Here is a 14,698-nt window from a genome sequence, read left to right on the forward strand (position 1 = left end):
GGAGGACATACAGATGGATAAGGAGGAGTTTGCTTCTTTTTCTTTGGTCTACGTCCCTCGCTCCCAGAATGGTAAAGCGGATAGTCTTACACGACATGCTCGTACTTCACCGTATTTAGTTACCTTTGTTAACGATTTTCCTTCACATTAGCTTATTTGAGCCAATCTTGTATTTGTTGTAAAAAAAAAAAAAAAAAACAGAAGTTCTATTAAAGGAGCTCCATATTTTTTACTTATTTACGTAGAGTAGTAACCAGAATCATTATCTACGTCAAAACATTTTCTTTTTACAGCAAGAGTATTAATTTATGGCGATACAAAATATGAAAATTAGAAAAATGATAACGATTTATTTTTGTTTAACTAAATAAAATAAATAAAAATTCGTTTTGGATCATTTTTTAGTGGTGGTTCTTCAGGTGTGATTCTTTACCATCCAAACTGAGCTCCAGCTTGGCTTAACTCTCCCCGCACATAAAAAGGTTAGCGAGAGGATTGGCCCCTTTCCACATTGGATATTGCTTGTAGCATTCTCAACACTTCCTTAACGATAGTTTCAACAAAATCGATCTCCAATGCGCTGGCCTAGATACGATTTATATATATATGCATGTTCATCATCACACCTTGAGCAGGCCTTGTTCCACACGCTCTTTAATCTTGACAAGCTCTTCCAAGCACCATTTTGATTCTGTGTACCTGCTTGAAAACACAACTATGGCAATTCCAGAATCCTCGATCCTCTTGAAAAGAGTGTTGAGGTCTTCACCTCGTTGCTCCTGATTGTCTATGAAGATGTTGATCTCACTTCTCCGAAGTGCATCCACTAGATAGCCCACAAAATTGTTGCGCAACTGATCTCCGCGGAAATTGATGAAAACTTGAATCATCCATGGCTTGACTTTACCGTCCATTCGCAAGTTGGCGGAAGTTCTTCACATAAAAAAAAAAAAAAAAAAAAAAAAAAAAAAAAAAAGATAAGATATGGTTAACTTTCTAAAGATGAAGTCTTTAAAAAAATTTTAAGAATCACCGTACGTAGGTCACCTGTCAAGGAAACCAGCATTGGCTGTTTTAGCACCAGAAAAGATCCCTCAGGCTTTTCTCCATATTTACCTGTGTGTCTTGGATTCTCTGTTTCCTCTCCACGAATGTACGCTAGTACTTTTGGTAAATTCACCGCATTCTGTCGATGGCACTACCTTCACCACTGGTAAGAAAGCGAGATAAATTAATCAAAGTTGTCGTTAAGTTATCTCTAAACTCTAGAAGCAAACCATAAGTTTTTGTAAAAATAATACTTACATTAAACGTGTGCTCATATAAGCAGTTTGTTGCAGAACAAAAAAGAGAAGCAAAAGACAACCTATTATAATTCCTAGCTGACTTCTAATTATGCTGAGATCCAACTTCTTATTCCATTCATTCAGTCTTTGTTTGATTCCAAAAGTCTTATCCTTTTCTTCGCCCGGGGAAGTTTGAATGTGGCTATTCTCTGATGGATCCATATAAGCTATTTGGTTTACCTCCGATGGAATTGTGTTAAACACTTTCTTAATCTCATGCACAATCTTTTTGATTGATTCAGTCTCGCGGCTGCAACACGAGTTAAGAGAATAACTAAGGTTCGAAAATATACTTAAAAGTTCGAAAATCTTTCATGGGATCATATAGGTTCAAGATTTCGTTTAATTCTCAACCTCTTTGGGGAAAAATCAGTTACCTTATCATATCCACCTTGATGCCCACTATGTCGGAAATCGACTTCAAAGCTTTCTCCCATATCTCCATCGTCGCGTTCTTTTCCCTCAGATCTTTGAATGCATCACCAAACTGTCCCCTCAAGCCTCTCACAGCGGATGGATCCAACTTGTAGAAGATGGGAATAGCAACTAGTTGACCTTTCCCGACACAATCCTTAATAATCGCAAGCTCTCTCAAGCACCAGATTGATTCAGTATACTTGCGGGAGAAGATAACGACAGCGATACTCGATTCCTCTATCCTCTCCGATATTATTTCCAACTGTGGGCATATGCTTTCGTCCATGTTGTAATAAACGTTAATACCATTACTTATCAAGGCCTCGGTGAGATGGCTGACGAATCCGAGGCGCAATTCTTCTCCATAAAAATTGATGAAGACTTGATGCTGCCGTGGCAGTTCTTCTACTGAGGACGATGAGGAGAATCGCGCCATGGCGAACACTGACTCTCGGTCGGGTCTAGTAGGGTTGTTCGGCGGCGATTGCCAGTTGACTCCTCGTCTAGGAAGCCAAAAGATCAGTTTTTTTTTTTTTTAGATTAATTAATCGCAACTTGATGTTTTCATTAGATTATATTTCATGTTGCATGGAAATAATTTAATTCATTAATCAGTGGCCGTCGCACTTGAAAACACTTTGTAAAAGTCAGCAGAAAAAGACTTTGTCGAGTAGCTGGCAGAAATGCGTTTTTAATTCATCACTCTGGGGGAACCCGTCATGGTTTTGGCTCTGGTTAAGTTCATTAACAGATCGATGATAATGCCCAGTTTGATGACCAAAAACATATATAAAATGACTAGCTCAACCTAAGAACTTAGAAACATTGTGGGGCAACTTAAACCAACTAAGCTAGAAGTAGTAACACAATGTTAGTCTTAGTCCTTTATTAGATTTGTAAAATCTAACCTTGTGGTAGATACACCTCTCAGCCGTGCCTTTCAAGTCTGAAGGAAACTACAACAAAGTTTGAGGATGGCCTAAGAATTTGGTTTGGTACTCAATCGATCTAACTGCTGAATTAGGGTGTCTAATTGCTAATCTTTATCAAACCATAAAAAAAAAGTCGGACACACAGAACTTAAAATAACCAGAATCATATCCGAAAGATAACTAAACAAGACCCTGAAATTAGCTTTGAACTTGAAACAACAAATTAAGGTCTCTAATATATGCTTACATGTTTGCTCTGTAACTTAAGGAAATCCTACGGACACTGACTTCAAAATAAAGTAAAATAATGGTAAAAGAGAAGCTTTTGTAAATCAAATCACTCTGCCGGCTTTTGGCTGAAGCAGATGCTTTAGGATATGGCAAAAAGAACACCAACTGCTCCAGAAAGATTTTCTCTACCAATGGCATATGTGTCCCTCTACAAAAATACACCACCATAAAAAACATTACTAATGTATAATCTTCTTTATAACTACTTGGATTGTTGTGCAAGAATGTGGTTTACCTGAAACATTATCATCCCGCCTTGGAGTTTTAATCAGCCAGTTGCTTGAAAAATTCCCGTACTTGGAGTTACACTTGCACCACAAGTTTGAGTGACACTAGACATTATCACCTCCGCTGGTATTCCACTTCTTCTCTGGCCGGCTACCATGACTTCTTGATTTGTTAATTTTCTTTGCTCCTCCATCATCCCGTTTTCAGAATCTTGAACGCTTACTTCAACAGGCGGCAATTCATACTTTGCCTCATGAGAACCCTTTTCGGTTTTATCTTTTGCATACATCAAACTCAAACCACAACTCGACACCGTAAATTTTCCTATCACACTTGTTCCACCAGTCACATTAAATTCAAGAGAGGCTTCAGTAAAATTGCATTTATCCGAGTTCTCGTCTTCAAGACACCTTATTGTATGTGGGCAATTCATGTATGCCACAAAAACATGATCTGACTCAATCTTATCTTTCTTGTCTCCCTCTCTAGTCCAACTTCCTACCGGGCAAGTAAAGGGGATTCGGGACTTGTCTTCAGCTGTTATCTTGAAGGTGCATGTCACCGAGAAGCAGCTGATTTGGTCTTGGCAGTCAGAAAATGAGACTACAGCACATAAAGCTATTCCAGAAAGCCTCTTGTCATGCCAATGTGGGAGGAGTTTGCGTTGCAACAGAGATCCACCTTCTTCATACAGAACCATGAAGGCACCTTACATCCAGGGAAGCAAGAGCTGAACAAAGCCTCTGAACTAAGACCCTACAACATTATGTAAGAACGAAAATCATTAAATGTGCGGTTTCCTTGATATGTAAGATCGAATCAGAGAGCCACATCTAGATAGATAGATTAGATATAGAGAAAGACCTCATTGTAGTGTTTACGAGCATCTGAAAGCAACTGGCATTTCCTTTGAGCATACGATGTGATTTCATCCTTTGCAGCTTGCTCCAGGCTACCACAGTTGGTGAAATTGAAAATACAAGTGTTCTGCACTGCCGGCATGATACGGGCTAGAGGTTTTGCAAGTTTCTTCAGTGAGCTGCATCCGTGTGCATCTAAGTACTGAAGATTTGGTGGCAACTCTGGAACAGATGTAAGCTTAATACAATACTTCAAGTCCAGCCGTGTTAATTGAGAAAGTTGTTTGATATCAGCTAAAAGGCAGTTGATCTGAACGTTTCTGCTTAAGCATAGATACTGCACTGAGGGTAACTGCGGCATCTTTTTTGGAGATGTCCCATCCAGAAGTAAAATGCTTAAGGAGCTCTTGTTGATTTTTGGAAAATCCTTTAGATTTGAACAACCAGAGAGTACCAGCTTTTGAAGAGCTTCCAGGTCATTGACACATGTTGGGATAATATGCAGCTTTCGGCAGTCTTTCATATTCAATAAGATAAGTTTCTTGAGGCTCACCACGTTGTCAGGTAATTGACTTATTGCTGTTCCGTCCAAGTATAAAGATTCTAGATTATCTGAAACAAATGGAAATTCATTAAAGTTTGAACAGCCGCTGAGGATGAGAGTTTTGAGAGATGTCAAATTCATCTCTGGAAGAGACTCGAGATTTGTGCATCCTTTCAGATTCAGGAAAGCAAGACTTTTCATTTCCACCATGTCATCCGGAAATATCTCTAATGCTATGCAACCTTCAAGGTTCAATCTTTGAAGACTTCGAGCTTGATGCAACCTTCAAGGTTCAATCTTTGAAGACTTCGAGCTTGATATAACCCTGACAAGTTATTCAGCTTAGTTGAGTGACTGATCCACCCACTTTAAGATTGGTGTGTCCTGTGACAACAAAACGTTCAGCAATAGAAACATTACCAACTTAAATTCGTAACTAGTTTTTCAGAAACACACCTTAACACCATCCCAAAGTTGTTCAATCTCACTGTATGGCAGCTTAAGGTCGATGAGGTTAGTTGGCTCGAAATCGTTTGGAAGTTCCTCCAATGGAAATTTCAACCAGTGGAGGCATCGGACCTTTTTCAATGGTAGCTTAAGTCCATCAGGGAGGTTTATCTTATTTTTGGTATTACAGTCCTGAGGACAATGAGAATTGTAGAACTTGAGATACCGGAGATTGCACATATTTTTGAAGTGTTCACTGTCTAAGCTTGTTTCTCTCTGCACTTCAGACAAATCTAGGAAAATACCTCTGACTTTGGCAGGTGTCTGGTGATATATAACAACAAAAGCCAGCATGATATTAGCGAAGAGGAAAAAAAAAAAACCTAAAGGAAGTTATGGTCTCACCATTTGGTTCTGCAATACATTAATTTCGCCTTCCTTGATAATGTCTTGATGACGCCACAACCTCCATTCTTCACTACCACCTTGAGTGGGTGGTTTAAGATCAAGGTCCCTGGAAAAAGTATATAGTAGATCATGCATTTCCACTCTGCCGTCACAAGTATTAATCAGGAACTTATCCGAGAGAGCTTTGACATCACTCAATGATTCAGATGAAGCAAGTAAACTTTCTACATAATCCACATCATGCGATCTGAAACATGCTATGTCGTGAAATGTATCTTTCTGATCTGAAGTCAATTCATCATAACTCACTTGGAAGACGCTTCCAATGTTACGGCTGGGACTCTCTGCGAGTTTCTTCCGGTTAGAAGTCCAGTAATCTACATTTTTGTTTTTAAGCTCCCCACCCAATACTTTGATGGCTAGAGGATGGCCTCTGGCGTAATGTAAAAATCCTTCTGACAGCAGCGTGAAATCTTCTTTGGGAGGATTGGCATGGTAGTGAAAGAGTGTTAAGCTGTCTGTGTGGTTCAAATTTTGAACCATGTATATATCATCAACAAGATCATCTATCAAGGAAATGTCACTTGTTGCAATGACAATCCTGCTTCCTTCACTAATCCAGTCGCGACTCCTCAGAAGAGCATCTATCTGGTCCCTTCTACTAACATCGTCAAGAATGACAAGAACTTTGCGTTTGAGCAGCTGTTCCTTGTACATGTTGTAAGGTTCTTTAACATCATCGATTTGGGGATCTTTCAGTGACGGTATTAACTTAGTTAAGAGCATTTGAGGAAAGAAATCCAAGCCGGGGAACTTTGACTTTACTCGGATTTGATCGATTAAGGCACGGCTATTAAATTTTTTCTGCCACATCATAAAGAGCTCTTTCAGGACAGTCGATTTACCGGGCATCCCAACAACACCAATGATACGAGTTTTCTTGTATTTAAGATCCAACTTCTCTTCCAAATCTTTCAGGCTTTGTTCGATTCCGAAAGTCTTATCCTCTTCACCACTGGAGGAAGTTTGAGTGTTGCTGCTATTTGCTGACAGATCCATATTGGGATATGTATATTGTATATTGTCTAATATTCTCTAGATAAGGTTTAGGAAGATTTACATATTAGTATATCTTGGTCCCCAAGTTTAGATATTCTAGTTCTCTTTGTATAAATACATGATGTAAAGGTTGGAGATCAATGATACAAACATTCTATTCTTTGGCTGATTCTAGTTTTAACATGGTATCAGAGCCAAAAGCTTGAAAGATCTTTTGTCTCTCTGTTTTGTTTCTTGTCTCTCTGTTTTCTCTCTTCTTGTTCTCCATTCGTTTTGTTTCTTTTCTCCGTTTGTCTCTTTGATCGGTTGATCAATATTTTTGATGGGTGAAGAAAAAGCTATCATGACTAAGGTTTCAGACTCTAACACGGTCTCGCCTTATGCATTGTCTTCGTCTAATAACCCCGGTTCCATGATCTCCTCCGTTGTGTTGAGTGGAGATAATTACTCGGAGTGGGCCACCGAGATGTTTAATGCTCTTCGTGCTAAGAGAAAAACTGGGTTTATTGATGGATCCATTAAGAAACCTACAGCAGTTGGTTCGGAGTTGGAGTCTTGGACTAGTGTGAACTCGATGATTATCGGTTGGTTGCGCACCTCAATCTCTCCTCGTGTTCGTTCCACGGTGTCTTTTATCGATGATGCTATAGAATTGTGGGAAAACTTGAAGAACCGTTTCTCTGTTGGAAACAAGGTTCGAATTAATCAACTTGTGTGTCAGCTTGCGCCGTGTAAGCAAGATGGGCAGTTCGTCATGGATTATTACGGTCGCCTGGTGAATTTGTGGGACGAGCTTCAGAGGTATCGCCAACTTCCGGTGTGTACGTGTGGAGCAGCAGCCAAGATCGCGACAGACCGCGAGGAGGAGAAGGTTCATCAGTTTGCAATGGGACTAGATGAATCTCGATTTGGCAACGTTATTTGCCAAATCGTTGATGCTGATCCCTTACCCAATTTGGCACAAGCCTATGCTAAGGCTGTTCGTGAGGAACAACGTCAAGTGGCTAAGAAGAAGGAACAGCAGTACGATGTAGTAGGATTCGTTGCTAGGCGAGACTCACTTCAGCCTGATTCGACCTCTGCGTCACTTGTGAATGAATCCGTGGAAACTTCAGGTTTTGCAACACGCTCTGCTCCTTCAAATTTTTTTTCCAGGAAACAACAGGAACAAAGAGCGTTCCTTGCTCTGTTCCCACTGTGGAAGGTCAGGGCATGAGAAAGAATTTTGTTGGGAACTTGTTGGTTACCCTGAATGGTGGTCTGAGCGCAACAAGGGTGGACGTTCATCAGGCCGTGGTGGTCGTGGTTCGGTTTCAGGGGGAGCTGGACGTGGTAACTCTGTTTTTGGTGGACGTGGTCGTGGTTATGCAACAGTTGCTCATGCTACAAGTCCCCACGCCTCATCCTTCCCTAATTTCACACTTGAACAATGGCAAGCAATCAGTAAGATGGCTTCAGAGAAAACAAGTAATCACATAGATAAGCTTTCTGGTAAGATATTTTCTGGTAAGATTCATGAGGATTTGATTTTAGATACTGGAGCTTCTCATCATATGACCGGAAATCTTAAGTTGTTAGTCAACATGACATCCATACCATCTTGCTCTGTGGGATTTGCGGATGGAAGTAAAACTGTATCTGAAAACATGGGAGAGTTTCGTGTTTCAGATCATCTTACTCTCGCCAATGTTTTATATGTGCCAGATTTAAATTTTTCTCTTATCTCTGTTTCAAAGCTGCTTAAGCAGACTGGTGGTGTGGCATTGTTTACTGATACGTTATGTGTTGTGCAGGATCGTTTCTCGAAGACTCTGATTGGAGCCGGGGTAGAACGTGATGGGGTTTATCTTCTTCAAGATGTTGCAGCTGTGCGGGTTAATAAGGTTGGAGTGCAGTGCGACTAAACTTTGTGGCATCGTTGGCTTGGACATCCTGCTTTTTCAGTTCTTTCTACTTTACCTATTGGTTTTGATGTTTCAAGCTCAGCTAGTCCTAGTCCATGTGACGTGTGTTTTAGGGCTAAGCAAACAAGAGAAGTTTTTTATGATAGTTCAAATAAAGCAATGGATTGTTTTTCACTTATTCATGTCGACATTTGGGGTCCTTATCGTGTTTCTGCTTTGTCTGGAGCTGTTTATTTTTTTACTATTGTAGACGATTTTTCTAGAGCGCTGTGGACACACCTTCTATTAGAGAAATCTGAAGTTCGTCAAGTTTTACAGAATTTTTGTGCTTATACCAAAAGACAGTTTGATAAGCCGGTTCGGATGGTTCGGAGTGATAACGGAACAGAGTTCATGTGTCTTGCATCGTTTTTCCAAAGCAAAGGAATTATTCATCAAACATCGTGTGTAGATACCCCACAACAAAATGGTCGCGTTGAAAGGAAACATCAGCACATCTTGAATGTTGCTCGGTCACTTTTGTTTCAAGCTGGTCTTCCGGTGTCGTTTTGGGGAGAAGCAGTTTTGACGGCTACATACTTAATAAATAGGACGCCAACAAAGGTTCTTCAAGATCGCACTCCGTATGAACTCCTTCATGGGAAGAAACCCGTTTATGATCATATTAAGGTGTTTGGGTCTTCCTGTTATACTAATAAACGTTCTCGAGATAAAGACAAATTTGGAGAAAGAAGTCGTCATTGCATTTTTGTGGGTTACCCCTTCGGGAAGAAAGGGTGGAAGGTGTACGATCTTGAGACTGCAAAGTTTTCCGTCTCTCGTGATGTTATTTTCCAAGAGAATGAATTTCCATTTCTCACCAAGTCTACTTTGCACGACCAGCCTGTTTCCTCTCCCAGTGCCATGATTGATGATGACTGGCTGGTTCATTTAGAACCCACGCATGAGGACAGGGGGAGTCCCGCGTCGTCTTCTGATCGGTCCGAAGAAAGTGAGTCGGGTGGTTTGCCTACTTCACAAGCTCATATTGAGCCTACTTCCGCTGAAACAGTTGCTACACCTACTGTCCTAAATCCCGTTGTTGATAGTGCTAGCGGTCAGTCTAACGTTGAGTTGGGACAGGGAAAGCGTCAAAAGTTTCCATCTGTTAAATTAAAAGATTATGTGACTTACTCCGCACGTTGCAATGTTGAAGACACCCATCACGTTTCTCCCGACTTCTCTTCAGTTTCTTCGTCAACCGTTCAAGGTACACACACTCCCTATCCTCTCACAAATTACATATCTGATGAAAAATTTTCTCCGTCTCATCGTGCATTTCTAGCGGCTGTCATTAGTGGAGTTGAACCGACATCGTTTAAACAGGCCATGCAAGATCCTCGTTGGACTAACGCGTGTGGTACAGAGATCAATGCGATGGAAGAAAACCATACTTGGGATGTCGTTGATTTGCCTCCTGGCAAAGTGGCCATTGATAACAAATGGGTTTTCAAGATAAAGTATCATTCTGATGGCTCGCTCGAACGGTATAAAGCTCGTTTAGTTGCTTGTAGCAACCGTCAAGTCGAAGGGGAGGATTATAATGAGACATTTGCTCCGGTCGTTAAAATGACCACCATACGAAGTTTACTACGTATTGTTTCTGCTAGGAATTGGGAAGCTCATCAGATGGATGTTCATAATGCGTTTTTACATGGTGATTTGGAAGAGGAAGTGTATATGAAGTTACCAGTTGGTTTTCGTCACTCTGCTCCAAATAAAGTGTGTCATCTCCGTAAGTCTTTGTATGGGCTTAAGCAGGCTCCTAGGTTCTGGTTTGCAAAGCTTACCTCTGCTTTGACAAGATTTGGTTTTGTTCAGTCTTATGAAGATTATTCTCTGTTTATGTATTCCAAGGGTGAGGTAGAGCTTCGGGTTCTCATATATGTTGATGATTTATTAGTTTGTGGCAATCATCCTCATATGCTTAAACGGTTTAAGGAATATTTGGGAAAGTGTTTTCACATGAAAGATTTGGGTAAGGCGAAGTATTTCCTTGGTATTAAGATTGCTAGAAGTGGTGAGGGTATATATATGTCTCAACGGAAATACGTTCTTGATATTGTGTCTGAAGCAGGGCTTCTCGGAGCTCAGCCATCGCCTATACCAATGGAACAAAATCACAATTTGGGGAAAAGTAAGAGTGATTTTCTGTCTAATCCTGAAGTTTATCATCGCTTAGTTGGTCGTTTGATTTATCTTCTCACTACACGTCCTGAGTTGTCCTATGCCGTTCATCTTCTGTCTCAGTTCATGAAAACGCCGCGAGTTGATCATTTGGAAGCTGCACTTCGTGTTGTCAGATATTTGAAGGGTACTCCGGGACAAGGGATTCTCTTGAGATCCGACTCGGACTTAACTCTTACTGCGTATTGTGACGCGGACCATGGTTCATGTCCTCTTACTCGTCGTTCTTTGAGTGGTTTTGTTATGTTTTTGGGTGGTTCTCCTATCTCTTGGAAGACTAAGAAGCAAGATAGGGTGTCACATTCGTCTGCTGAGGCTGAGTATCGTTCAATGCGTCATGCGTTGCAAGAAATTATGTGGCTTCGGAAACTCTTCGTGGATTTGGGATGTTCTCAAACACGGTCTGTTCGGCTGTTTTGTGATAGTGAAGCTGCTATTCATATCTCGTCTAATCCGGTGTTTCATGAGCGTACCAAACATATTGAGTCTGATTGTCATGCTGTTCGAGATGAGGTTCAAGCTGGGACGCTTACTATGGTTCATGTTGGTACTGATAACCAGATTGCTGATATTTTTACGAAGGCTTTGGGTCGAGTTCCGTTTGAAAGATTATCCGCCAAGTTGGACATTTGTGATTTGCATGCTCCAACTTGAGGGGGAGTATTGGGATATGTATATTGTATATTGTCTAATATTCTCTAGATAAGGTTTAGGAAGATTTACATATTAGTATATCTTGGTCCCCAAGTTTAGATATTCTAGTTCTCTTTGTATAAATACATGATGTAAAGGTTGGAGATCAATGATACAAACATTCTATTCTTTGGCCGATTCTAGTTTTAACAATCCACAAAAGCGTTTTGGCTTCCCTCTAATGGAATATTGTACAGCCTTTTCTTAACCTCCTCCACAATTTCTTTGACTTTTTCGCTCTCTGGGCTGCAAAACGAGTGAGGAAAATTAACTATGTAAGGTTCCCATGAAAAATATCGGTCAATCTTCCTGAATTACCATGTAAAGTTTCCTAATCACTATTGTCAAGCTGAAGAGAATACACACAGGGATTTGGTAAAATCTGTTACCTTGTCTCGTGCAAAGTGATGCCAGTTAAGTCAGGAATCCATTTCAAAGCTTTTTTCCACTCTTTCTTCTTGGTCACATCAGGTTCCTTAAGATCTTTGAATGCATCGAACTGTCCCCTTACACTTCTCACAGTGGATGGTTCCAACTTGTAGAAGATAGGAATAGCAACTAGTTTACCTTCCCCCACACAATCATTAATCATCGCAAGCTCTCTCATGCACCAGATTGATTCGGTGTACTTCGAGGACAAGATAGCCAGAGCGATTCTCGACTCCTGTATCTTCTTCAAAAGTATTTCTAGGGATTCGCCTTTGTCTGCGTAGTTGTCGATGAAGACTTTAATGTTAACCTTTTCCAAGGCCTCGACGAGATGGCTGACGAATGTATAGCGTAGCTCCACACCACGAAAATTGATGAAAACTTGATGTTGCGGAGGCACTTCTTCGATTTTGGAAGATCCCGCCATGGCGGAAAAAACCTGTTTCCGGTTTGGTTGGATTTGTTGGATGAAAATTTAGACACACAAGGAACAATTGCACGTTGACCTTCAAGTGCAACTCGCCGGAAACCCAATTTTGTTTCTTCTCAATACCATTTACTATGGATTCGAATGTGATTGGCCAACTTTTTTTTCTTTCCCACCAACCAAATTTATAGTTTTTTTTTCTTGGTCAGAGTATATTTATTTAATGGAAAAATATTTATTTAATTTATCCTAACTATTATGATTGTCAAGTATGTTTATTTAACTAGAAAAATTCGTTTATTGAGTTATATATATTGTTGCCAGCTGTGGACAGGAAAATTTTGTGTTAAATATTTTAGTGAAAATTATCCAAATTAATTATACTCTTATGAAAAACAATTCACCTAATATAACACTCTTCCCAGTGACTTGTGTATTTGTCTACAAGTAGCTTTTGTACTAACCCTTCCCTCATCAGCTATAAATATGAACATTGGAAAAAGAGATGATATCTCGTTTCTAGCGGATGATTGCAGAAGATACAACTTGCGTTAGCCTGAGGATTCCATTACTGCATTTTTTCGCCTGTTGCGACTCTATTTTTTACAACCAACCACGTAAGGAAAGCGTACTTTGGAGTGGTTTATGTGAACCAGATTGCTTTGTAGTCGGCCAATTGTGGGTGAGTAGCATGAATATGGTTCCATGTATCTTTGGTTGAGAAACTGTTTCGGTAACAATCGTTTTCCCCTTCCACAGAGGTATGTCGTGAACCTTACAAGAATGACTTAGCTTTTGCTTCTGTATTTCCTCCTCTATAGAAGTAAACAAAGGGAACCGATGTCTCCGTATCTGCTGCATATTCATTACATCGGCCATGGTGCTTGATTTCGAGATACCCAGGTCTATAAAACCCCTATCACCAAGTATATCAAGTAAACAGCCTAGCAAACTCCATTTGTCAAACCAGAAAGATGTTGATGCACCATTGTGCACTTCCATCTTTAAAAAACTGCTTTACGAGGTCCCTAAATTTCAATAGTTTCCTCCAAATCCAAGAGCCAAATGTTGTGTTATCTTTTTCAGCCCAGAAAGAACCAGTTCTAATAAGAGACCGTTTCACCCAATCAACCCATAAAGAGCTTCTAGCTGAACAAATTCTCCAAATAAGTTTGAGCATACTCACCTTATTTGCTTCTGCGATTGATCGTAACCCCAAACCTCCCTCACTCTTTGGTAAACAGACCTCTGACCAAGAGACTTTAGTTTTCTTTGTGTTCAAGGAAGGTCCAGACCACAAGAAAGCAGAGCATAACCGATCAATCTCTTGGATGTAGGATTTACGAAGTCTAAAAGCAGATATCCAAAAGTTTGTTAAACTGAAAAGGACTGAACTAATTAGCTGTAATCGGCCTGCAAAAGAGAGCATTCGAGCTGTCGAGGAGGCTATTCGCACGCGTATTTTTTCTATAAGAGGGAGGTAGTCCCCTGAGGTCATCCTCCTTGGTAAAAGCGGCAAGTCCAAATACCAAACTGGCAAAGAGCCATACGCAAATGGGAACTCGTGGATAATCTCTTCTTTGTGTGTCAAGGGAATGCCAGCAGTGTTGATAGTTGATTTTTCAATACTAATATGCATACCAGAATGTACCACAAAGTCAGCAAAAACCCGCAAAGCACCAGAGACTGACTGTTTGGAGCCATCCACAAATACCATCAGATCATCAGCAAAACAAAGGTGGGTGAATTTCAACTGTTTACACTTGGGGTGGTATCCAAAGTCCCTATTCGCAGCAGCCACGTCGAGCTTGCTGGAGAGTACTCATGCAGATAACAAATAAGTATGGGCTGAGTGAGCAGCCTTGTCGTAAACCTCTCATACTTCCAAAGTAACCAGCCAGTCTCCATTAACTTGGACTAAAAAAGATGTGGTTGTGATGCAGGTTTGTATCTGGTGGACGTACTGCTCAGGGAATGCCATTGCTCTCAAAGTGGTAAGTAAGAAACTCCATTGCACAGAGTCAAAAGCTTTAGATATGTCTATCTTTAACGCACAACAAGGAGAAATTGTATCCTTGTGACAGTCTTTAATGATTTCCGTTGCAAGAAGCACATTTTCCATTAACAATCTGTCCTTAACAAAGGTTGATTGATTAGGGCGATGAACTTCGGTAGAATGATGTTGAATCGATTTGCCAGAATCTTCGAAATGACTTTATAAAGGAGGTTGCAACAGGAAATCGGTCTATAGTCTTTCATGAGCCTTACTTTTTTCTTCTTTGGAATGAGAGCCAGAATAGTAGAGTTAACCCCTTTAGGTAGAAAGGCAGTACGGAAAAAAGATTGTATAGCAACTCCAAAATCATCACCTATAGTTGCCCATGAAGCTTTGAAAAACTCCACAGTGAAACCATCCGGTCCCGGTGATTTTGAGCCAAACATTGCAAATAACACCCTTCTGATCTCCTCCTTAGATACTTCATGGGT

General features: G+C 40.4%; 1 protein-coding gene and 1 pseudogene across 2 annotated transcripts; both read right to left on the bottom strand.

Moving 5' to 3' along the window:
- Positions 1-242: 242 nt before the first annotated feature.
- Positions 243-2,332, bottom strand: LOC104771731 (disease resistance protein RPS4B-like). Its single transcript, XM_087506485.1, has 4 exons — positions 1,724-2,332; positions 1,306-1,596; positions 1,048-1,210; positions 243-933 (listed from the first exon to the last, which is right to left on the bottom strand). The coding sequence occupies exons 1-3, from the start codon at positions 2,197-2,199 to the stop codon at positions 1,177-1,179; spliced, it is 801 nt and encodes a 266-aa protein (XP_087362611.1). The 5' UTR covers positions 2,200-2,332; the 3' UTR covers positions 243-933; positions 1,048-1,176.
- Positions 2,333-3,318: 986 nt separating this feature from the next.
- On the bottom strand, positions 3,319-12,379 carry LOC104772843 (disease resistance protein RPS4B-like; annotated as a pseudogene). The gene is made up of 7 exons (XR_015592307.1): positions 11,745-12,379; positions 11,507-11,601; positions 5,471-6,519; positions 5,075-5,389; positions 4,943-5,002; positions 4,079-4,901; positions 3,319-3,970 (listed from the first exon to the last, which is right to left on the bottom strand). The product of XR_015592307.1 is annotated as a disease resistance protein RPS4B-like (transcript).
- Positions 12,380-14,698: the final 2,319 nt, after the last annotated feature.

Source organism: Camelina sativa, chromosome 20 (genome assembly GCF_030686135.1).
Source record: "Camelina sativa cultivar CO46 ecotype springtype chromosome 20, ASM3068613v1".
NCBI classification, from domain to species: Eukaryota; Viridiplantae; Streptophyta; class Magnoliopsida; order Brassicales; family Brassicaceae; genus Camelina; species Camelina sativa.

What these genes read in the sequence shown, in the direction of transcription:
- LOC104771731 (XM_087506485.1), bottom strand. Translation starts at nt 2,199, where the DNA reads ATGGCGCGATTCTCCTCATCGTCCTCAGTAGAAGAACTGCCACGGCAG. An exon ending in ATCAAGGTGGATATGATAAG is followed by an intron (nt 1,597 to 1,723) that starts GTAACTGATTTT and finishes CTCGTGTTGCAG; the next exon opens with CCGCGAGACTGAATCAATCA. An exon ending in TATATGAGCACACGTTTAAT is followed by an intron (nt 1,211 to 1,305) that starts GTAAGTATTATT and finishes CTTTCTTACCAG; the next exon opens with TGGTGAAGGTAGTGCCATCG.